Below are 11,332 nucleotides of genomic sequence, written 5' to 3' on the forward strand. Positions count from 1 at the left end.
AGCAGAGTAATAAGGTAATCAAAGTGCTTAGAACAGATGGAGGTGGTGAGTATAACTCACATGAATTTCAAGTATTTTGTGATGAAGAGGGAATAATTCATGAAGTGACATCTCCCTATACACCTCAGCATAATGGTGTTGCTGAGAGAAGAAACAGAACCATTCTGAACATGGCAAGGAGCATGATGAAAGGGAAAGGAATGCCTTATTACTTTTGGGGAGAGGAAATTTCTACTGCTGTGTATATTCTGAATAGATGTCCCACTAAGAGATTGTAGGGATACACACCTGAAGAAGCATGGTAAGAAAAGAAGCCTAGTGTGAGTCATTTCAGAATATTTGGTTCACTGTGCTTTAAGCATGTGCCTGAGCAGATCAGAAAGAAACTTGATGACAAGGCTGAACCAATGATACTCATTGGATATCATCCAAATGGTGCCTACAAGTTGTATGATCCTAGAATGAGGAAGATTGTGATTAGCAGAGATGTCTTGATAGATGAAACAAATGGCCAGAATTGGGAAATAAATGTTGCTGACAGTGGTGAAAGAAAGGTGATTGTGAACCTTGAAGACAAACAAAGTAGAGAGGATGTACCATCATGTGGAGAACAACTTAGAAGGTCACAAAGAGAGAGACAAGTACCACAAACACTTAGAGAGTATGAATTGTATCCTGATACATCAATCACTACAGAAAGGGATTTTGTGCACTTTGCTCTACTTGCTGAATCATAACCAATGAGTCATGATGAAGCCTTACAAAGTTCACATTGGAGAGCAGCTATGGAAGAAGAATTGAGATCAATTGAGAAAAATCAGACTTGGGAGTTAGTTCACTTACCTCAAGGAAAATGACCAATTGATGTGAAGTGGGTCTATAAGACTAAAGTAAAGCCTAATGGAGATGTGTCCAAGTATAAGGCAAGATTAGCAGCAAGGGGATTTCTGCAAAAACATGGCTTGGATTACAATGAGGTTTTCGCTCCAGTTGCAAGACTTGAAACTGTTAGGCTCATTGTTGCAGCTGCTAGCAACAGAAACTGATCTCTATATCAACTTGATGTGAAGTCAGCATTTTTGAATGGGCCACTTGAAGAAGTTTACATAACTTAACCACTTGGTTATATAGTGGCAGGACAAGAGGATAAAGTATACAAGTTGAATAAGGCACTATATGGCCTCAAGCAGGCTCCTAGAGCCTGGAATATGAAAATTGATAGCTTCCTAGTTCAACAGAATTTCACCAAGTGCACTACTGAGCATGAAATTTATGTCAGAAACACAGATTCTGGTGAGTTTTTGATAATATGTCTCTATGTAGATGATTTGCTAGTGACTAGCGGTAGTAAAGAAGATATAAGAGTGTTTAAAGGAAGAATAATGGAAGAATTTGAGATGTCTGATCTTGGTGAACTATCATACTTCCTGGGTATTGAATTTGTTTCTACCAGTAAAGGGATTTTCATGCATCAAAAGAAATATGCAGAAGACATTCTAAAGAGGTTTAATATGATGGAGTGTAATTCTGTTATCACACCAACTGAAATTGGAATTAAGCTGCAAAGAGATGGGGATAAGAAAGAAGTTGATCCTACCTTGTACAAGCAAACTATAGGCTCATTAAGGTACCTATGTAACACCAGACTTGACATTGCCTATTGTGTTGGGTTGATGAGTAGGTTTATGGAGAAACCAAAGACACCTCATTTCCTGGCAACAAAGAGGATTTTGAGGTATGTGAAAGGAACATTAGATCTTGGCATTTTATATCCTTACAGTCAGAAGAATATAGAAGGAGAAGTGTTTGGTTATAGTGATTCAGATTGGTGTGGTGATAAGGATGATAGGAAAAGCACTGCTGAGTATGTTTTCAAATTTGGAACAACATCCATCTCTTGGTGCTCAAAGAAGCAGAGTGTAGTTGCTTTGTCAACATGTGAAGCAGAATAAATTGCTGCTAAGTGTTTGGTTATAGTGATTCAGATTGGTGTGGTGATAAGGATGATAGGAAAAGCATTGCTGAGTATGTTTTCAAATTTGGAACAACATCCATCTCTTGGTGCTCAAAGAAGCAGAGTGTAGTTGCTTTGTCAACATGTGAAGCAAAATAAATTGCTGCTGCTATGGCAGTTTGTCAAGCTCTATGGCTGGAAGTTTTAATGGAAGAACTGAACTTGAGAGATTGTAGTCCTATAAGGTTGTTGATTGATAACAAATTAACAATTGATTTAGCTAAGCATCCTGTGGCACATGGCAGGAGTAAACATATTGAAACCAAGTTTCATTTCCTGCATGATCAAGTGAGTAATGAGAAGCTTGAATTAGAGTTTTGTAGGTCTGAAGATCAAGTTGCAGACATACTAACTAAGTCATTGAAGCCTATCAAGTTCAAGGAATTGAGAGACAAGTTAGGAGTGACGTCCTTGACAAATCTGAATTAAGGAGGGATGTTGATGTATGCTGTAATTTAGTTAGTTAGTTAGTTATTCATTTTGAAATTAGTTTGACAGCTATGAAGGTTGTTATAACTACATGTGCAGTGTGTATAAAAATAATAATGATCATGAATGAGAAAAATGAGAGTGCAGAAGTTTAATTCAGAATTCTAAGTTTCTTTTATTTTCTTTCAATTAATTCCTTCATTATCTTCTCTTATTCTCTAACATAGAATGAGTGAGTGCATAGTGTGAACGTGTGTGAGAACTTTATTGCTCCCATAGGAAGGAGAGGCTTTAGGGTGAAGGGAGAAGGAAGGATGAAGATGTCATGAATTAGAATCATTTTTAACAAAACTTATAAATTAACATTTGTCAATAAAAAAACTGATGATTAATTTTAGAGACTATTTTGCCACTTCATTAAATTTAGAGATCTATTCGGTTAACTATTACAATTTCAAGGACTAAGTTGATAATTTACTCTTCAAAAATAAGAAAGCAGAAAAAAAAAGCAGAAATAAATAATTTAATTTTCCCTAATTACTCCCTTCCTTCCTATAAATAAGATAACCTAACTTCCTTATTTTTGCACAAATAGAAGCTTAAGTTTGCGTCTGATTTGTTCTTCTCAAGCTACTGCTCGAAAATTAGAAGTTTTGTTAGGAATAGGAGCAATGCTTTCCTTCTTAAGTACGTACTTAGATAAGAATGACAATCTAATAAATAATCTCCAAATTAAAATAATAAGGATATTGCTTCTGAAACTAAGTGGATGCTGCTTTTGATAATTAAAATTGTTATGTAAAAACTTTTTGATGAATGATCATTGATCAATGTTGTACTTATGCAAAATGAGGTTTTTCAAAACAGAATATGTATACAACAAATATAAACAAACCAAGATTAATGAACTATAATTAATTTGTTGGGAAGTAATCAATATTAATAAAAAAATGTGTATAGTTATATTACAATGCATGTATTTATTAAAAATTACATCTCACAAACTAAGATTTGAACAAAAAGAATTATTATTTAAAGTAAAAAAATGTGTATCATAGTGCCGATTTATGTTTGTCTTGATATATATTTTATTACATGTTAATTAATAATTATTCTCTTTATTATTATTTATAAGACTTAAGTTTAAAATAATATTTGTTTCTTTTTATAAGATTCAATTTATAATATTTTTTACATTATTTATTTTTAGACTTAAAATATCCTTCATTGAAAAAAGGAAAAAAATGTATTGACAAATTAACAGAGAGAAAAATATTAATAATAAAAATAGTTTTTTAAAAAATTATAAATTTAAGATAAATTTGTTACTTTCAATTAAATTAAGTACTTTTTTTTTAATTTTGATGAATTAGATAAATAAATTTTATATATAAGAACCGGAAACAAGCGGTAATCTAAAATAACTGTTTGAGTTAGTAAAAAAAAGAAACTAGAAGGTGTCTTTTTGAATGAACTGAAAAACGAGCTAGTTACGTTGATTATGCATATTTGATTATAATATTCTTACGTCGTGTAAATATTTTTACATTAGCATATAATTATAAATTGTTTGGTAAAATTATTAATTTCAGTAATGATTGATTTAAAAATTATATATATATATATATATATATATATATATTTAAGTTAACAATGTAAATTTTGTTATTATAATAACATATGCAAATAAAAATCTTGTTTTACCACTCTATATATACAATAAATGAGAATAAATATCTTGTATGAGAGTGTTTTAAGAGTTATTATTATTATTCAACAATAATGTTTTAGTTTCTTTTAATGAGGCGTTTTTCATTTTTAGTTATTCTTATTAATTTTCTATCTATTTCAATCTATATTTTCGTCTTTATTTCTATAGTTAAAAATAAGCATATATCATAATGTAAGTTATTTTCATAAATAAAAATATAACTCATATACTAAATATTTATTTATTATAAATTTTAATTATAATAAAATTTATATATTTAACATTATTTATTATAAATTTTAGTTATATAAATAAATATCTAATCCATATATTGCACAAATTAAAATATTAGTTTGTATAATTTATGTAAATAACCGTATGAACATAGAAATTATTAGTTTAAAGTATCTTTGTTTTCTTTTTTAAGACAAAAGCAAATAGAAAAAGAAAGGAGGTATAATAAATAATGTGCATGTGGCTCCCATGTTCCTTCTACATTCTCGAATGCCGTTATGTCTATCTGTCTTGGTCTCGTTGTCTTAATTAAAATTCTCTTCAACAAACCACGTTATTAAATTATTTCCGAATGATATGCTGCTGTCTTTAAGGTAAAGGCAAATGCTGTGTCTTTAAATCTTTAATCTTTATGATACTTGTTAAGGAGGAAATAAAAAGGGAATTTTTTTATTAAAAACCACAAAAATACACTTTTCTTATGATTTTTAAAATACTTTCTCAAATAGTTTTTAATAAACATTTCCTCTTTTAATTTCGATATATACACTGATTAATAAGACTCGAAGTTAAATACACAATTTCACTTTACTCCTTTACATTCACTTCATTTAAATATCTTTCTCGTTCATAAAATGTTAAACTTTATTCTCCTAGCATGCATATGTATATCCTTTTATGTTTCTAAACTTTAATATCAATTAAATTATTTAACAACATACTTAATCTGTTATCATTTTTAACATTGATTTTAACTTGAATATTTTTTTTAAAGAAGTTATCAATAATTAAAAATAAGGATATATCAAAATTTTATCATAAATTTAAAATATAATTTGGAAAAATATGTTATAAATGAACAAAGGACAATATAAGAAAGTTTTATCGTATTATTTAATAACAATCGATCATTTATAATAATTTTTTTTTATTTTTATAATAACTACTTAAAAAGTCATATTAATAATTCATATAATTGTTATTTTGTATCACATATAATTTATGTTAAAAATTATTTATTTCAAATTTTAATTATAATATAATTTAAGCACGAATTCACTTTTGATTCTTATAATTTCATTAATATGTAATTTCGGTCCTTCATAAAAATTTAATTACACATTTGGTTCTCTTTGTTTAAAAAATTGAACAATTTTAATCCATCACTAGTAAGCACCCAAAATTAAAAAAAAAATAATGATATGATCATGATCAATAATATGTGTGACTAACTTATTTACAAAAAAAATTAATAATATTAAAAATTAAAAATAAATTTACTTTAATACATTTTAGAAATATTTTTTCAATATTTAAAATATATGAAACCAAATTTTATAATTTATTTTCTTAAATGTATAAATTAGTCACACATATTATCAAACACGACCACACCAACATTTTCTCTCTAATTTTGGATGACAAACTATCATTGAACTAAAATTGCTAAATTTTGAAAACGTTGAAAACTAGACGTGTAATTAAATTTTTATAGGAACCAAAATTCCATATTTATAATACTATAAGAATCAAAAAGTGAATTTAAGCCTATAACTTATACATTTAGAAATATTTATTTAATATATACTTTTTTTTATAGAATATAGATATTTATTCTGCGCAATACATAGATTAAAATATTGGTCATAATATATTAATATATTTGTCTCGAGTAAAGTTATATTAAATAAAAATACTTATAATCTAAAAGAAGAAAAATTATCTCCAAAGGAAAACAACAACTATAATACTTTCACAATTTTTATTTGCGCTTTAATTTCTCATATTAAAATATTTGTAAACAAATGTATCCTATACAAGATGGAAAGCTTATTTCAAAGAAATCCATCCTGCCATGTAAATTAATAAATTTTCTGTAAAGAAAAGAAAAAAAAATGAAAGGCTAAAAATCTATTACCTATTATATAATACAAAACGTAATGGAAAAATATTTAAGATGATTAAGATATCATAGAGATACTTGCATTAAAGATACTCTTAATATAATCATTTCATAACATTTTTCTTTCAATCATGTTCAAACAACAATAATGAATATTTTTTTATTAACATATTATTGACATATAATATTTACGGATTTATCAATAATTAATATTCATTAAAAAATTTGACTAGTCATTTTTTGTGAAATTTCTTCTTTTTATTAATTTTTTTTCATTCACATATCACGACACCTGGCATAAAGAGACTAAATCCAATATCATTCATATCAATGATTTTGTACTATTAGTCTTTTTAATATGACAAAGAAAAATGTTAACGATCCTTTTTTCTGATATTCTCTATACGATTGGTTAAAATTTATTAAAAATCTTTAATTTTGATAAGTTTTGTTTTTTAATCCATGCTTCTCAAGTGAAACATATCAAAATTAGTAATTTTTAATAAATTTTAACCCATCACAAATAAACTATTAGAAAAAGAGTGCTGTTAAATGATTTTTATCAACACAATTTCACTCATATTTAATATTAGGTTTACATAAAATTTTAATCTTTATATATAATGTATTCGTTATTTTCTATTTTAGTTCTCTTAAAATTTTAAAAAGGACATAAAAATATTAAAAGGACCCAAACAAAAATAAAAATATATTATAAAACGTAACATAAAATATTCAAAGCTTAATTTTGAATAGAATGCTGGTCTGTCTTCAAAAATGTCAAAGAAACTCTTTTTAGATTTAACTCCTTTCGTGCCAATTTGAGTCGAGGAATGATACTTACATATTTTTTAACATGTTTTTTTTTATTATTAATACTTGTTATTATTAATTAAAATTTATTAAAAATATAAAATTACGAGTAGAACTATTAAATAGGAAACAAGACTCATAAACTTTTATAATTTTTAATAAATTTTAAGTTTAGTTGAATACTATATGAATATATAGGTCATTAGAGAATTTTTAGCTAGTTTTCTAAACTAATAAAACTTGTCATTGAGTCATTGATCTTCTATCATTTTTGTAATTAGATTCTAAAAATTAGTAAAACTGTCGCAAATTATTATTTTTTCCTCTTTCAAGCGTCATAAACTAACTTAAGGGACCCAATTAAATAAGTTGTAGAAGATCAACAATTTAATTACAACTTTTTAGTTTAAAGACCTAATTAAAATTTTTCAATTTTTTTAATGATTAAACCTAAATTTTAAATAATAATAATAATTGTTTTTTTACAGAAAATAATAATAATAATAATAAAAATGTGTTACTGTACTTTTACTTTTAGTCATGCAGTATTGAAAATTAACTTTTATCCCTTGTTCTTTATTTTGGGGAGTAGGGTGTCTTGTTATATTATCTTAATATCTTAAGTTAATTTGCAATATGCCAACATTCGTTTTCATCTTTCAAGACTCTTTCGTCTCTTTGAGCACAGAAAAGTTACTGTATAGTGTATACTGGAAAATACGTTCCTCATTGGCCTAATTTGGGACCCATTTCAGTTAAAAGCTTCAATTTTTATTTCTCAGACATATATAATTTTTTTTTGCACAAAAACAAGAAGTGCTTCTTCCTCTTTAGGAATCTCCCTCCTCTGCAACTTAAGTCCATATATATCTTGCTACCTTCAGTGTTTTCTGTTTTGTTTCTGGGAATGGCCAAGTTTTTGTGATTGTCATGGTAGTTGGTGGCTTCTTGAATTTCTGAGCTTTTGACTATTCTCCTTCAGGTACCAAACACTTTTTTTTTTTCTACCCCACTTGGATCTTTTTGAGATTTTTTTCTTCACCCCTTCAAATTTGTCTGCACCCTTTACCTTGTACTCTTAGAAATTTTTTGTCTTGGGTTCTTAATCATTTCACCTCTGAACAACACTTTGAGCGTTAAAAACAGAAAGCTTCAATCTTTAGCTTATCTTTTCCCTTTTCCCATTTGTTTTTGGTAAATTGCTGAGATGGAGTTCAATGTCTTTCACATGAAACTGTTTCTTGGGGTATAGGATTGATTGTTGTATCTCTTAATTTGCCCCTCTAAGCATATCTAAATATGCTTGGACAAGAGAATTGTGTCCTTAAATCACCATTCTTGCTATGTATCTTCATTGGCTTCTTGATGCATTCTGTTGTGGGAGCTGAGATTCCATTGGGTTCCAAGCTTTCTGTGGTTGATAATGATTATTGGGTTTCCTCCAATGGTGATTTTGCATTTGGATTCTACAACATTTCAGATCAACCTAACCAGTTTAGTGTTGGCATTAGATTCAATTCCAAGTCTATACCATATAGCCAACAAACTGTGGCTTGGGTTGCAGGTGGTGATGTCAAAGTAGGTAACAAGTCCTACTTTGAACTCACTCAGGAAGGGGAACTGGTCCTGTTTGATTCCATAGGTGAGGGTTCTGTTTGGACCGTCAAAACGGGAAACCAATCTGTAGCTTCAGCTTCACTTCTTGACAATGGAAATCTTGTTCTAATGGACAAGGAGCAAAAAATCATTTGGCAAAGTTTTGATACTCCATCTGATACACTTCTCCCAGGACAAAGTTTGTTTGCTAATGAAACGCTTCGGGCTGCTACCGCAAGCAAGAATAGCAAGGCCAGTTACTATACTCTTCACATGAATGCTTCAGGTCATTTGGAGCTACATTGGGAAAGTGGTGTTATCTACTGGACAAGTGAAAACCCTTCTGCTTCAAATCTCCGTGCTTTCCTTACAGCCAGTGGAGCACTAGAGCTTCAAGACCGAAGCTTGAAACCTGTTTGGTCTGCATTTGGAGATGATCACAATGATTCTGTGAAGTACAGATATCTTCGGCTTGATGTGGATGGCAATCTTCGGTTGTATTCGTGGGTTGAAAGTTTAGGATCGTGGAGATCAGTCTGGCAAGCTGTTGAGAATCAGTGCAAGGTCTTTGCAACTTGCCGTCAACTTGGTGTCTGTGTGTTCAACGCCTCAGGTTCTGCTGAATGCAAATGCCCGTTTGAGGTAACTGGGGGTAACGAATGTTTGGTTCCATATGAGGAGGAGTGTGAATCTGGCTCCAATATGATAGCATATAAGAACACATATCTATATGCATTCTACCCTCCTGATAATTCTTTTATCACAAGTAGTTTGCAGCAATGTGAACAGTTGTGCCTGAATGACACTCAATGTACTGTAGCAACCTTTTCCAATGATGGAACTCCACAATGCTCAATAAAGAAAACTGAGTATATCACCGGTTATTCAGATCCATCTGTAAGCTCAATATCATTTGTTAAGAGATGTTCAGGTCCATTTGCTGTAAATCCAGGTATCACTAAGTCTCCTCCTCCTTCCGAACCGCCTCCTCGGTTCTGTGTTCCTTGCCTAATAGGAGCTTCAACAGGCACATTTTTCATCCTTGTCATTTTCCAGATGGGAATTGTGCTCTTCATCTACAGAAGAAAAAACTCTACCAGGAAAAGGTCCACTTTAACTTTCACAGGCACAAATTCAAAGGGTTTAATTGTTTTGTCCTTCTCAGAAATCAAGAGCCTCACAGGGGATTTCAAGAATCAAATTGGGCCAAAGGTGTTCAAGGGTTTGCTACCAAACAACCATCCAATTGCGGTTACAGACCTCAATGCGTCCCTAGAGGAAAGGAAGTTCCGAAGTGCTGTTATGAAGATGGGTTGCATCCACCACAAGAACCTTGTGAAACTGGAGGGTTATTGTTGTGAGTTTGATCACAGGTTTTTGGTGTATGAATATTGCAAAAAGGGTTCAGTGGACAAGTACATAGATGATGATGCTCTTTGCAAGGTGCTAACATGGAGAAAGAGAGTTGAGATATGCTCAAGTGTGGCAAAGGCCATATGTTATTTGCACTCCGGGTGCAGGGAGTTTATAAGCCATGGAAACTTGAAATGCGAAAATGTTATGTTGGACGAAAACTTAGGAGCCAAGGTGACTGAATTTGGGTTTGCTATTGCAGATGGCAAAGCAACATATTGTGGCTTTTCAGCTGAGAAGGATATAGAGGATTTTGGCAAGTTAGTTCTAACCTTGTTAACCGGGTGTCGCAATCACGATCACATTGAGCTTTGTGAGTGGGCATATAAAGAATGGATGGAAGAGAGGGTGGCCAATGTGGTTGATAAAAGAATGGAAGGGGGCTACAAATCAGAGGAACTAGAGCACGTGTTAAGAATTGCGTTTTGGTGCCTTCAAATGGATGAACGTCGGAGACCTTCCATGGGGGAGGTAGTAAGAGTACTTGATGGTACATTGAGTGTTGATCCGCCACCACCTCCTTTCGCCTTTCAGAGGCCCTTGCAGGTAGATGATTCAGAAGAAAATGTTTCAGAGTTAGAAGTATGATGCTAGCTCAAAGTTTAGAAACTTTTGTTCATCTAGATGATAAGAAAAAATGCTCATTGTTTTTTGTCCCTTAACCTATTAGTGGTAGTTGAACTGTGAAAACAATGTTGTTCATTTCAGACCTGCAGCATCTACCTTAAGTTGTGTCTCTACTTAGGGACATACTTGAGAATGAGCATCTTTTAGGAATGAGCATTTTTGGTATGCGTGGATATTGCTGTTTATTGCAACTTTAGAAGACAAAGTTGGCTAAGATAGAAATTCAGTCTTACATAATACTCTGGTTTCTTTCAATAGTATACTTGCATTGATATGTTCCATACATGCTTTTCTCATGAGTTTAAACATTTGGAATTGTAAAATGAGTGGTTTAAAATGAATGTGAAAACAAGATGCAAAAAGATTAATTGTTAGATAACATTCGGTAAAGTATGTTTTGGCATCCATTTGGAGTGTATACACTTCATTGAATAAGAAATAGAGAAGACGGAAGTGAGAAAAATAATAGACGTATCAGGAAAGGAAGAAAGAGATTAAAGGAGTAATGAGGGTAGAAAGTTAATGTAAGAAAAATGGATGTCTGAAAATTAAAGTTCATAATATTTTGGGTTTCATTACAGTTATTCTTATG

General features: G+C 30.6%; 2 protein-coding genes across 2 annotated transcripts; both read left to right on the plus strand.

The window, feature by feature from the left end:
• The first annotated feature begins 1,208 nt into the window (after nt 1-1,208).
• On the plus strand, nt 1,209-1,952 carry LOC114371486 (uncharacterized mitochondrial protein AtMg00810-like). The gene has a single exon (XM_028328907.1). The coding sequence runs from the start codon at nt 1,209-1,211 to the stop codon at nt 1,950-1,952; it is 744 nt and encodes a 247-aa protein (XP_028184708.1).
• Nucleotides 1,953-7,767: 5,815 nt separating this feature from the next.
• On the plus strand, nt 7,768-11,023 carry LOC114369608 (G-type lectin S-receptor-like serine/threonine-protein kinase SD3-1). Its single transcript, XM_028326839.1, has one exon. It carries the CDS (start codon nt 8,404-8,406, stop codon nt 10,699-10,701), a length of 2,298 nt encoding a protein of 765 aa, XP_028182640.1. The 5' UTR covers nt 7,768-8,403; the 3' UTR covers nt 10,702-11,023.
• Nucleotides 11,024-11,332: the final 309 nt, after the last annotated feature.

This window comes from Glycine soja, chromosome 10 (assembly GCF_004193775.1).
Source record: "Glycine soja cultivar W05 chromosome 10, ASM419377v2, whole genome shotgun sequence".
In the NCBI taxonomy this organism is placed as follows: domain Eukaryota; kingdom Viridiplantae; phylum Streptophyta; class Magnoliopsida; order Fabales; family Fabaceae; genus Glycine; species Glycine soja.